Source organism: Lithobates pipiens, unplaced genomic scaffold (genome assembly GCF_037356315.1).
Source record: "Lithobates pipiens isolate NorthernLeopardFrog02 unplaced genomic scaffold, aLitPip1_a1.2 Scaffold_22, whole genome shotgun sequence".
Lineage (NCBI taxonomy): Eukaryota > Metazoa > Chordata > Amphibia > Anura > Ranidae > Lithobates > Lithobates pipiens.
The window spans coordinates 122,534,717-122,548,431 of NW_027507784.1; the positions used below are offsets into that span (position 1 = coordinate 122,534,717).

The 13,715-nt window shown below is 42.5% G+C and overlaps 1 protein-coding gene across 6 annotated transcripts in view; it reads left to right on the top strand.

Moving 5' to 3' along the window:
• PCNT (pericentrin) overlaps positions 1 to 13,715 on the top strand; it is a 293,476-nt gene that overhangs the window by 220,855 nt on the left and 58,906 nt on the right. For 5 of the 6 annotated variants that reach the window (XM_077448179.1, XM_077448180.1, XM_077448181.1 and 2 more), the window contains 6 exons: positions 2,773 to 3,489; positions 5,541 to 5,776; positions 5,875 to 5,968; positions 6,116 to 6,283; positions 8,096 to 8,251; positions 13,379 to 13,617. In XM_077448179.1, the coding sequence (XP_077304305.1) occupies positions 2,773 to 3,489; positions 5,541 to 5,776; positions 5,875 to 5,968; positions 6,116 to 6,283; positions 8,096 to 8,251; positions 13,379 to 13,617 (1,610 nt within the window). The remainder of the gene's footprint in view (positions 1 to 2,772; positions 3,490 to 5,540; positions 5,777 to 5,874; positions 5,969 to 6,115; positions 6,284 to 8,095; positions 8,252 to 13,378; positions 13,618 to 13,715) is intronic. The other variant, XM_077448184.1, reaches the window with a different exon arrangement.

The window sequence follows — 13,715 nt, forward strand, 5'->3', positions numbered from 1 at the left end:
GTGTTTTTCCCCGAGCCGTGGCTCAGACGTCCTGAAAAAAACAGCGGGGGGGGGGATCCTCCGCTGAGCGGCCGTGCGTTTTTTTTTTTTTTTACAAAAAAGGAAACAATTTTTATATCGATCCCCCGAAAAATATCAATATTGGGGGCGCAGGAGGAGAACCAGACACCCATCTTACCGGAGGATCTGTTGTGGCTGGAGGAGAGGAGAAAATGACAGGCTTCCCTGCTGTTGGTCAATGAGTGCTCAATACAGCCCCCAGTGGTGACGCATAGGCATGGCAACATTATACATAGGAGAAATTCCTGAGAAAATCTCCCTTACCTTTTCCTCGCAGCAAGGTTTATCCGAGATAAAAACCCAATCTTCACCCATCACGGTGGGCTCAAAGCCCTTTAGGAAACCTTCAGGAATAGGGGAACCTCAGGTTACCCACAATCCTGGACCTGCGACAACACCCTGCCAGTAAAAACTTTATGGCCTTACTACCAAAAAGTACTGGATCCCAGGGTCCAGCTCTCTAAAAGCGAAGCGTTTGCAAGCAAAACCTTGTTTCTTCGTACACGAGGACCGGGTACCATCCATTTAGCCCATGAAAAGGACATCAGAACGGATCAGGTCATCATGGCTAGCCCCAGCAAGGAAGCTTTCAGTGGAGCTCAGCACATCTTTACTCATGACCAACACCTTAGACACTGGCAAAAAAACTGAGGACTCCCAGTAGTGGGAGGGGTTATATAGGGAGTACACTTCTTGCCTTAGGCAGTGCCAGTGTCCATCACCTATCAGTGGCCCTATAACCTACATAGTAATTACTATGGCTCTGTGTCCCCTGATGTAAGAAAAGAAAATGCTCTAGTAATGGAGTAAAACCTTCTGGTAGTTAAGGAAGCTTATTGTAGTTTAATACATTTTGACTGTTGGTCCCTATAGCTTCCATGGTATCCTTACCTGTCTGTCTAAAATTACCAAAGTTGGTGCTAGGCTCGGGGTCTCTAACTAGTTGTCCCAAATCTTGAAAAATTTGTTGAGAAAATGTCTGTAGAGTAGAAGCCTATTTATATCATGTACTATGAGGTGTATGTAGCCGATTATGCTAAATCCGACAGGAATCCTTGCATCAAGTTCCCAGCAAGAGTGCCTAAAGCAGTGGCTGCATATTGACATTCTCTTAATTAAGTAGCAGGGCTGTTTTTTTTTTTTTTTTTTTTTTGCAAATCTGTTTATTGGAATTTCAGACAGTGAACAAGTAACCAAAAGCAAAACAAGACAGACAAAAACAAAAACAAAAACACATACATTGGTCACGATTAGTGTTACAGGCGTGACATGTAAAGAGTTGCAATATAAGACAGTGCATTACATAAAAAAACATGTCGGAGAATTCAAGGCATCTCACCGGCCACAAAGAGCCGACTCCATGTGCAGTAGGATGACTCAGGACTAAACCATGCTAAGTAGCAGGGCTGTTTAAGTCATCTTAGGCCATAATGGGAGAGATGGACCCATCCCAATATATTTTGCATTAGCTTGGCTTTACAGGCTCAGTGACTAGAGGATTTGAAAATGTAGAAAGCATTTTAACTTTTCACCCACAACCACCCAAGTATGGACTAAATAGTGTGTTCACCTTAATAGTAAAACTTTGGGACTACACCGCTATCCCTCACAATCCAAGTACTGGTTAATTTTGAGTATACATTTTATTGAATTCACACACTTGAATTAATGTAGATCCTACCATCAGTCCCCTCGCTTTTCTGTCCATTTATAAATATGCTTAGCACAGAAGCAGATTTTTGCTGGCATGCTTAATTTTAGGAATCGACCGATTATAGGTGGGACCGATATTCCCTTTTTTTTTTTTTTTTTTTTAGTATCAGGCACAAACGTACCCGATATTGGTTCAAAGGGTTTTACAAGTGTGATGCATGCAGCTGCATGTATCACCACGGTACTGCTGTTTAGAGCTTTATTGTAATAACCACCAATGCAGCTCAGCAGCCATTCGGCTATTATTACAAGCCAGCCGCCTTCCGCTGCTCGCCTGGGCTCTCCCGTCCCCCCGGGAGGCCCGAGCAACCAGCTGCCACGTCCGCCGGATGGCCGAAGACCCGTACAAAGCCGATGCTTTGTTTGAGTCTCAGATGTACTAACCCTAAAGCAATGTCGTGACACAACTTCCCGGATTAAAGGCAGCAGTTTTAAAAAATATAAAGTATTCGAAAACCACGATCTTGCCATTTTTTAATACTTTCGAGTGCAGAGGGGGGGTTTGGGGTCTTATAGACCCCCTGATCCCTCCATAAAGTGCACCTGTCACTGCCTATTACTGTCACAAGGGATGTTTACATTCCTTGTGACAGCAATAAGAATGATACTTTTTTTTTTTTTTTTAATGTACAGAATATTGGTAGACAGTATAAGCTATCGGCCTGAGAGGTGGCTGAAATATCGGTATTGTATTGGCACCAGAAAAAAAAGGTATCAGTCGATCCCTACTTAATTTGCATCCTTTCAGCTTCTACTAAGACCTGTAGTTCCGTAGTCGGCCTGACTTGCTGTACCTGCTGTCCACTGAGCTCTACACAGCTTGATTAACAGCATGGACTGTTAGTTTGTAAATCAGACTTCACTTTTAACTGCCTACTCTTGGCTAAACCAGAAGAATATGCAAGCCCTGTTAACTTTTATAGCTAGGCAACTTTTAAGTATTCCAATTTCTTGTTGTAATTCACTTTTTAATTCACCATCTCCTTTACTACATTTTAGGAGTCATTTTTGTCATTGGAAGAGCAAAAAAAGCTTAACGCCAAGATTTCTGCAGCTTTGTTTCAAGAACAGACTTGCACTAGTAATCTCAGGAAAGAACTTGAAATAGAGCAGTCTCGCTGTAAGGCTCTTCTTGCTCAGGAGCACAAGAAACTGTCCGAGACGCAGACTGAACTGGAGAAGGAAAAGCAGTATTCGTTCAGTTTGTCAAGTGCCTTGACCCTTGAGCGGAATGTTGTGGAGCAACTTAGACAACAGCAAAGCCAAGAGTTTTGCAGACAGGAGGAAGAGAGGCATCAAGAACGCAAAATAGTGGTAACGTTACAAAATCAATTGGAAGAGGAAAGACACTCTGCCAGAGACCTTGCTGCTATGATAGAAACGACACAGAAACAAGCTGTTGATGCAAAACGTCAGCTAGAATCTGAAGTTCAAGCCTGTCATGAAGAAATGCTGAAAGAGCGGGAGGCAGCAGTTAAACTGCGTGCACATTTAGAGGCCTTGCAAAGTCAAAAACAACAACTAGACAGTATGATTGAGCAGCAGAAAGAGCGAGAATTACGTCTGCAGAAAGAGCGAGATCGGTACCAAGCTCAGTTACTAACCTTTCAGGAGAATGAAAGAGTTTGGGCAAAAGATCGTGAAAAAGAAATGACTAGATCAAAGCAGATGGAAGTTACTCGAGCACGAGAAGAAGAGCAGGAAAGGCGGATAATGGTAATAACTGAAAACTAGAAATGACACCCAATGTTGTCCTACAGACAATTTTTTAGGCCAAAACTCAGTAGATGGGACTCTAAGTCTAGAAAAAATATCAGTTAACCACAAAAGGGTTACTAATCCAAGCACTCAAACCAATAGTTAAATGCACACCAGCAGCTATTATAAATAAAATCAATCAATAAAAGATGCTAAAAAAATTATTATTTCAACATTAACCGCGCTAAAAGGGCAACGAAGAAAAAGTCCTTTTGAAGTATCGATCCACTACGGAATATATAGAAAAAGTCCACATTCAAAATAAATGGTAATAGAAAATGTGCTCCGTAACTCTGGGACTCGGTTTTTCATCTTGATACCATTACCAACACCTCATGTAAAAAAAATAAAAAAAATCCCCATTGGTAATGCACTCACCAGACATCGGTATAAAACGGGCCTTGTATCTCCATTCACTTAGATCTGATCAGATCTTCCAAAATAATTTAAATAGACTAGACAATGAAGCCTGCTACCACCTCGACTTTGGACCTGTCTCCTATCCCCGGATAGATAACTTTTTCAAACAGTAGTTCATAGATGCAAAGAAAAAAGAGGGAGCTGGCATAGCATAATACTGTTTAATTAAAAACTCACACACACGGTAATAACTGCTTACATGATAACAAACGTAAAGTAGCATATAGAAAGCTCTCCGATGAAGACGTGATGACAAAGCACATTAGGTTGTGACTACACGGCTCCCTCGTCTGTCAGTCACAGTGCTGGTCAAGCCATCGCAGCCATACACCAACTCAGGAGGCGGTGAGAAGTGACATGCACCACACTGCAGATGCTTTCTATATGCTACTTTACTTTTGTTACCATGTAAGCAGTTATTATCATGTGTGTGAGTTTTTAATTAAACAGTATTATGCTATGCCAGCCCTTTTTATGCATGAGGTGTTGGTCATGGTATCCAGATGAAAAAACGAGTCCCGGGTTACGAAGTGTTACGGAGCACATCTATTATCCTCTTTTATTTATATGGAATGTGGACTCTTTCCATATATTCCGTAGTGGATCGATCCTTCAAAAGGACTTTTTCTTCATTGCACTTTTAGCGCTGTTAATGTTGACATGACTCTAAGTCTGCTTCGATTGGAAATCCGCATTTAAACATAAACAATTGAATGCTGTCAAACCCAGACAAAAAGCTCACAGACCTTGGTTTCTTCTTCCAGTGTAGATAAGCCTTGTTTCACTGGTAATTCTGCTGCTGGTGGCATAGTCCCAAAGGTGCAGCTTCCACTTTATTAGAAGCTACTCTGTTGGTTCCCAAAGCCACTGATTCTGTTTCTTGCTTGGGATCGGTGACCTCTTGCTTTTGTTTGGCCAGCAAGAAGAGTGGACTCTTGGCTATATTATCACTGGCTAAGTTTCACCAGTGACTAAGTTGCCACTGTGACATCAGACTATATATTTTCATGATTTTACCATGAAATATACAGGGAAACATGGTTTGGGTTTTAGTGTAAATGACAATAAAACATGTAATTTTGTTGGCTTGATTGGGTAATGGCAATCAATATTCGTATTGGCAAATACGATTAAATAAAATTGTTGTGTAATCCTGGAAGCTTGGTCTTGGTGTATATTTTTCCAGATCTGTGCAGCAAATTCATCATGAAAACTCCTGCACTTTGCCTTTGTGCAGACGATTTCCACAATTAGGACCAGTCCTGCAGCTCTGTCCCCTTCAGGGTAATCGGTCATTTATCTACCTCCCTATAATTTTCTGCATATGGGCCTGTAGTAGATGGACCTACTTGGTCCCAGCCATAGCTGTTCTCAGCACAGTGATACTGTCTCTGCAGTGATACAAGCTTTATATCTTCAGTTTGCAAATGAAATTGGTACACAATATGTATTTCCCTTGCATCTATAGAACAATATGTAAATGAGAACTTTTTTCCTTGGCCTTCAGCATTAAATTAGGTACATTTAATGAATACCACATTGCTTTATCCAACGTTTTGTCTACAATACTCTTCATTTTCTTCACATAGGACTTGCAGTTACAACATGAGCGAGATAAGCGTCGTATCCAGGAGTTGCAGCACATGCTGGCAGATTTGGAGGAACAAGAACGTGTATTGGCATCAAGAAAGACCCAAACCTGGACTGACACAGCCAGCCCCATTAAAAGTATGGGCTCACTGACCAGTCAGATGCAGACAGTCTGGCAGCAACTACTTTACACTGTACTACAAGTTAAAAAATGGGTGCAGAATAAGAACGACAGGTAACTTTATTTTTATTTTTTTGCCACAAAGTTGTTTTATATGCTGGATTCGTGCATTAATCTTTAATGAACTATTATTGATAATGTATTGTTTTCAGTGCTCAACAACGCTTCCCAAATGAGGCAGAAGTGACAGCTTTGTTGGACTCTTTGGCAGACCTGAAATTACAGTTGCAGGCAGGAAATCTTCAGGTTGTATGTTTTTTTTTTTTGTAAAAAGGAGCTTGCTTTTGTGTTTTTAAAGTGTTATTTTTTGCCTCTGTAAGGTTATAGTGCTTTCTAGACTAGTTGCCACTTTATGCGGATTTGCTAGTTTTAACATTCTGTTCCTTCCTGTAGACATCTGTTCCATCTCCGTCCGTTGTGGTTGATGTTCTCAGACGTGAGAATGAGGAGCTTGCAACTACGGTGTCTCAGCTGACTAAAGAGAAATTGGAGCTCAGAAGTCAGCTTGCTAAACTCAGCCAAATCTCACAAGAGCCTCCACATAAAGAGAATAAGGAACAAGTAAGTTGTGGTTATGGTATTTTGGAGATTGTGATTCTTATTACAAATGGGAATGAGCGAGCGATTAAAAGGTAATTCCACCTTTTCTCCAAAAAGATGCATTTCCAATGCCTTCTCTGTTTGTTCGTTCCCTGCTGTAATTTCAACCAAATACCCAGACTTTTGGTTACATGCCAAGCCCTGAAGAATGCCTTGAGCATTTTTTTCTCCAAGAAATGTGAATATTATCAGGCCTTATATTTTGTTTATCGCAACTAAACATACAATGCTTTAAGTGAAATGAGCACATTTTAGGCTGAACACTAAGGCTCCAGTGCTCTCAAGTTACAATAATTTTAGTAGGAATGCTATTGTGGCTCCTGCTGTTTTTGATTTTTTTTTTTTTTCTTTTTATTTCTCAGCATCAATTTAATTTTCAAGCTTACAACTGTAGATAGAAGGTACTGCAGATAGGTTTATGTCCACACCCTTGTGTGGCAGTTATAGCCATCAATTGTTAGGGAATACACTATAATTTAAAATCTGTGTGTAGTGGTTTTGTATATTTTGCTTTCTTCATGGTTAAGCTTAACCACTTCAATACAGGGCACTTTCGCCCCCTTCCTTCCCAGCCCAATTTTCAGCTTTCAGCGCTCTAGCGCTTTCAGTGACAATTGCGCAGTCATGCTACACTGTACCCAAATGAAATTTTTATCATTTTGTTTGCACAAATAGAGCTTTATTTTGGTGGTATTTATTCACGACTCCGGTTTTTTTAAATTTTTTGCGATATAAGCGCAAAAAAGCGGAAATTTGGAAAAAAAAAACAATATTTTCTTTTTTCTATTTTAAAAGAAATCCAATAAAATCTAATTTTGTCATAAATTTAAGCCAAAATGTATTCTGCTACATGTTTTTGGTAAAAAAAAATCCGTTAAGTGTATAATAATTGGTTTGTGTGATCACGGACATATGTACGCAAATGATCATGTACATATGTGTGCAGGTGATCACATACATATGTGTGCAGATAATCATTGGGACATGTGATTTTAGTGGGACATATGTGGGGGACATGTGTTTTTATTATTAGGGACATGTTTTTATTATTTGGGGACATGTGTGGGGACATTGTGTTTATACTGTGTGGTGTGTTTACTGTGTGGTGATTTGTGTCTACACTAGACTGATGATCAGTGAGTAAAAAGCTGTAAAAACAGCTCATACTCACTGATCATCAGCCGGCTGCAGCTATCCGCTCTCCTCTCCTCAGCGATGACTTCTGTGTGAGGAGAGGAGGAGCCGATTGCCTAGCAACCGGCTGTTTGTTTACATCACATGACGGCCGTGATTGGACACGGCCGTCATGTGATCAGGAGGGCCAATCACAGAGCCCTCCTGCCGATCTGAGATGCGCCGTGTCCGGGTGACACGGGCGCATCGGGATCGCGCCGCTGCGCGGGCACGCGCGAACCCGCTACTTCTGATGGACGTTCCTGAACGTCCTATCAGGAGTAGACGGCTCCCACCCGGCCGTATATGTGCATTGGCCGGGTGGGAAGTGGTTAAACACTATTTTTTTTAATTTCTTTTTTTACATTTAGCCTATAAATATTTTATAATTTTATAGTCCGCAAGCAGATGGTGCAAAGTTCAATACCTCAAGCTAAAATTTACTCAGAATAATTTGAGTTTATGTAAGCTATAAAGTGGTTACATACAGTACATATGTAAAATAAATAATATAAAAATTGCCTGGAGTATTTTTTTATTAAGGTTTTTGTAAAAATTTTGTGCAATGATCAGTTATTTTCTTGTTTTCTTTTTATGCAGCTGCATTCAGATTCTGTAGGGTCTCTGCTGGAGGCTGAACGAGCAGTCTGGAACCGTGAAAAACGACTCTTGCAGATTGCTTTAAAACATGCAGAGTCTGAACTGGGCAAGGCAACTCTTGAGAACAGGCCTGTGTCTGACGTTCCAAATTCTAAGGTATAGTTTTCTTAGATTCCATTACTATAGCACCATTTTGGATAATTTCTCTTCCCATTTACTGGCTTACTAAATCCCTTCATACTACTGAATTTTCTTGCTGCCTGTAGGCTATTTTTTTCTAAGCAGGTGCCAGTAGATTTGTTTAAATGGAACCTGTCATAGGAAAAATAATGGTTTTGCCACTCCAGACTTTTCTAAAGCCGGTTTTTGCCAAGATGTTATGCTGATAGTAAATCGCGGTCCTCAAACAAATAGGCAGCAACTGAAGTTAGTAATGGCCAAAAATATTGACACCCCTGTCAGATAATGCACCACTTCAGCCAAAAAAATGTTGCAATGACAAATGCTTAGGCATTCTCATGTTTATTTTGTTTGCATTGGCATGACACGAAAAAGTGAAGAAACTAAAGGCCAAATCTGACACATTCCACACAAAACTCTAAAAATGGACAGGCCAAAATTGACACCTTCTCAAAATTGTAATATCTAATTGCATTCCAACTTTGTGATCAGATCTCTACATCCAGTCTAGTGCTATCTCAGACACTCAACTAGTGACCTATCTGACTAAGCAGACATTTTTGCAACTTTCACAATTGCTCAAACAATTAATGGCTTTAATACAGCAGAGTTCAAAAGCCCCAAGCTCTTTCTCCAGACACACCATCTCTACCTGAGTTCATCCTGATGTGCCCACCTTACAAGAGGCAGGCTTATAAGAAGCGAAGAGGAGGCGGGGGAGGATTTAATCGGCTCTAGGCTACTACTGCTGTGCACAAGAGTCTCAGCATTGTCTCGCTTGATTCTCTCCCCTCTCACTATGCCCCTTTTGAGTACAAAGTACTAAATATGAAACTAGATTTCCCAGTATACTTAGTAGCTAGCCTGCAAAAAAAAAATGGTGCCGTCTAATGATTTTCGTTAAAAACAGGGGTTTTAGTTTCACACATTTGCAGATATGTGGAGGCTGCACTGCCTTATCAAGGCTCCTCTGTAAAGTTTGGTCATAACTCTTTTATAAATGAGTCTCCATATTGGATCATATAGCAGTGGATAAATTTAAAGGTAGTTATGTCTGGAGGCAGCCCATTCTTCCTCAAGGGCACAGGAACATATATGGTGGATGTCCAATTTTCTGTGGCTGAAGCTTTTGGCTGCCAGGTTCTTGCAGCAGCACTCTGAAATTGAGCTTATTGACCCTTGTTGTTTAGCCTGTTGGTACAGTTCCGTTTGCTTAGTTGCTGCCCACAGATCACCATAGTAATAACTATGTAGATTATAGGCCACCTTTAGGTGAATGGACACTGGTATAACCAAAAAGGAAACAGGAAGTGCCCCTCCCTATATAACCCCTCCCATACTGGGAGTACCTCAGTTTTTTCGCCAGTGTCTAAGGTGTTGGTCATGGTTTATGAAATCCTAAGAGAGCTCAGCTAAGCAATCCCTGATGGCATCAAGGAGCTGTGCAAACGGATCATCTAAAGTGCTTGAAAGCCAACATAGATGGTACCCGGGCCTTGTGGAAGAAGAAACAAGGCTTTTGCCTGTAATGCTTCTCTTTGAGAGCTGGACCCTGGGACCCGGAACCTTGGTCGTGTTTATACAACCAAAGAGTTCTCCGGCAGGGTGCTATACAGGTCCAGCTCTAATATACATACATATTTTTTTATATATATATATTTCACTTGGTCTTTCCAACATGAGTATGCAATGCCTTACCTGTGTTTGCCACTAGAGGGTGCTAAAGCAGCATACCTGACTTCCAACATTCCAGGCTTCCCCTGTTGTGCTCAGTGTCAAAAGTGCCTATGGCAGCACTGCTATCGCCAGCTCTGTCAGCCATCAGAGGGGTTGTCATTTCAGGAGGTCAGATTTCCCCATGCTGAGAATGCGGGGGGGCGTGGCTTAGACGCCACTGGCGAGCACGTGAGACATGGCACAGGTGCAAGACTCACTGCCTTTAAAAGGTTTGCACTCGAAGTGTCTGGTTGTCTGGAGGGACACAGAGCACACATGTGGTATGTAAGCTGTATGGGTGTGTGGATACACGCATTATCAAGGTGCACATTTTACTTGGCATTGAGACTGAGCATTTATAGCAACATGTTATGTAATTGCTAGACTAAAGCTCGACAGTAGATGCACTTTTAGTACCTCTGCTTTTTTGTGCTTAGGACTATATCTTCCCCCAGGAGGGGTAATTCATCAGGGGGGAGTGCAAAGTCGCTGCGGTCAGAGCCTGAGGTGCGTAGTCGCATGCCTACAGTTCCATCCTCCCCTGAAAGACCTGGAGCATCTGGCGAATCTGAGCCATCTTGTCTTGCATGCGTGGTGGCTACCTCCAACATTCCAGCCTCTGCATACCTCACTAAGGACGATTTGGCTTTGTCTTTGGTTGGTTTGGAAGGGAAAATAGCCGAGATGTTAGCGTCTTCCTCCCAGGAGGTGAGAAAAAGCAGCAGATCCCCTTCTCTTGCCCAATGGGCAGATGATATTGGGGTACCTTTTGAGACAAGGAAGTTCAGGTGACTCCTCTTCTGAGGATTCAGCGTCTGAAGAACCTTTCTCAACTTCGCAATCTCAGAAATTGCTACTCCGATCCCTTACGGACTTGGTTTGTTCTGGATATAAGTTGCCTCCTGCAGAGGTGGAGGATGTTTTAGTCTTTTTAGTCCACATTCTAAAAAAATGGGGCTTTCAGGTTCGGTAGTAACCACCCTAATTAATGCCAGAAAGCCGGCCTTCCAGGACCATTTTTTACTGGGTCTGGAAGGCCTACTTCACTTGCTGTGAAACCAAGGGTTGGCATCATCGTAAGTATGTCATTGGAAGAGTACTGACCTTTGAGTACAATTGAGGGTCAGATTTCGGCCTTGGCAGTGTTTTTTTTCCAAAGGCCGCTTGCTTTGCATTCTTTAGTCTGGGAATTCATACAAGGGCAAACTCGGAAAACTCCGCCAGTTAGAATATCCTTGTGCCCAGGGGGTTTTGTCAGTGATGCCAAGACAACCCTTTGAACTATACGGAATATTGCTTTTATCCTTTTGACAAGGAGATTGGTATTCCTAGTTGCGATAACCCCTGCAAGAAGAGTATCAGAATTGTTTGCTTTCTCCTGTAAAGAGCCATACTTAAAGCGGAGCTCCACCCTAAAGTGGAGCTTCCGCTCATTGGAACCCTGCCCCCCTCCGGCGCCATAATTGGCACCTTTTAGGGGGGAGGGGGTGCAGATACCTGTATAGTACAGGTATTTGCACCCACTTTCGGCATAGATATCCGCAGAATCTGCAGATATTTACACCACTTCCTGCGGGTCCTGCTGTCTGCTGGGAAACACACGGATCCCAGAGACAGCAGGGACCATCCTTATTGCGCAGCGCGACTCGTGCATGCGCAGTAGGGAACCGGGAAGTGAAGCCGCAAGGCTCCACTTCCTGATTCCCATACCCAAGATGGCGGCGGCAGCACCCGAGAGACGATCGAGAGATTGGCTTCGGGTGCCGACGTCGCGGGCACGCTGGGTGGGTAAGTGTCCTTATTTTAAAAGTCAGCAGCTGCAAAAAACGGCGGAACTCCCGCTTTAATTGTTCACATGGATACGGTGGTGCTGCGTCCACACCCAACCTTTTTGCCAAAGGTAGTGTTTGGTGGTTCATCTGAATGAAGATGTCTCCTGAACTTCCTTTTTCCCAGAACCTTGTTCTGCTGAAGAAAAATTATTACTCTCTCGATGTAGTGAGAGCAAATAAAGCGACTGCTCAGATAAGGAAAACTGATGTTTTGTTTGTGTTGCCCGAAGGCCCTAGAAAGGGTCAGGCAGCATCAAAATGTACTGTTGCTAAGTGGATTCATCAGGTGGTTAGTCAGGCTTATGGCCTGAAAAGAAGGATTCCTCCCTTTAAGATTAAAGTGCACTCTACCAGGGCAGTTGGTGCTTCATGGCCAGTGCATCACCAAGCCTCTGTGGCTCAGATTTGTAAGGCCGCTACTTGGTCGTCAGTACATAACATTCACAAGATTTTATCAAATGGATGTAAGATGGCAGCAGGACACCACCTTCGTGCACAGTGTTCTGCAGGCAGCAGTGTAGGGGCTCACGCCTGGCGGCAGCCACTATTTGCTTTGTGTCTACCTCCCCTCAGGTGGCATTGCTTTGGGACATCCCACATAAAGAAAATAGGATTTCTATAACCGCTTACCTGTAAAATCTTTTTCTTGGAGTACATCACGGGACAGAGGTCCCTCCCCTCTTATTGGGATATGTGTATATATTAAAGCGGACCTCCACCCTGAAGTGGAAGTTCTGGGGGGAGGGGGGTGAAGTTACCTGGATAATCCAGGTATCTACGCCCACTTCTGGGACAAGTCCGCCGCAGATGCCCCAATATTTGTAGCTGCTGGCTTTTAATATTTTTTTTAAAGGTGCAGAACCACTTTAATTTGCTGCAAAAACTGAGGTACTCCCGGTATGGGAGGGGCACTTCCTGTTTCCTTATTGGTTATACCAGTGTCCGGTCACCTAAAGGTGGCCTATAACCCATATAGTTATTGCTATGGTGCTTTGTGTCCTGCAATGTACTCCCTAGAAAAGGATTTTACAGGTAAGCTGTTAGAAAAATCCTATTATCTTGGAGTACAGAGCAAGACCCAGGCCTTCTATTCCTGGGCTATTCCGCATTGCATTACAAAGTGTTATAGGGTTATAGGGGGGACCCTCAGAGGCATGTCCTACCAAAAGCTTTCCAGTGTCCAGTCAACGAAGTACCAGCTTATAACTCACAATCTGAGAATATCAAACCAGTATCAATATAAAACTGGAGCTTTCATGTAAAACAAATTTCTATTTATTTTTCTTTTGTTCACAACAAACCTAGATGTAAACAGTTTCCCATTATGAAGAGGGATTGTGTCCAGTGAATTACTCTCCCCTCTGTCAAGACACACTATCTCAGTAGCACTAATCCATAGCCAAGGACAGGTACCTCATTTCTGTTATGCAAATTATGAGTGGTGGGCAGTACTGTAACCGTCCCCACCACCACCCAGTTTAAATGTAACTTTTACCTGGAGAGTCAATTGAAATATAGCGTCTACATCTAATTTAAATGTCCTATGTTATTTCAGGTGCAGCGTCTGTACAGAAAATACCTGAGAGCAGAGAGCTTCCGGAAAGCTCTAGTATACCAGAAGAAATACCTCTTGCTTCTTTTGGGAGGATTCCAGGCTTGTGAAAAAGCAACATTGTCCTTAATTGCACGCATGGGTGTGTACCCAACACCCACGGACCTTCAGTATCCTGCAAAATGCCAGTCAGGCCTCACCAAATTTCGATCAGCTGTTCGGGCTGTAATTGCCATCTCTAGGTACAGATATGAATAAAAAGGCCTTCTGTGCACTGATAGTGTGTGTGTGTGTGTGTGTGTGTGTGTGTGTGTGTGTGTGTATAATGGGTTGCAACTTT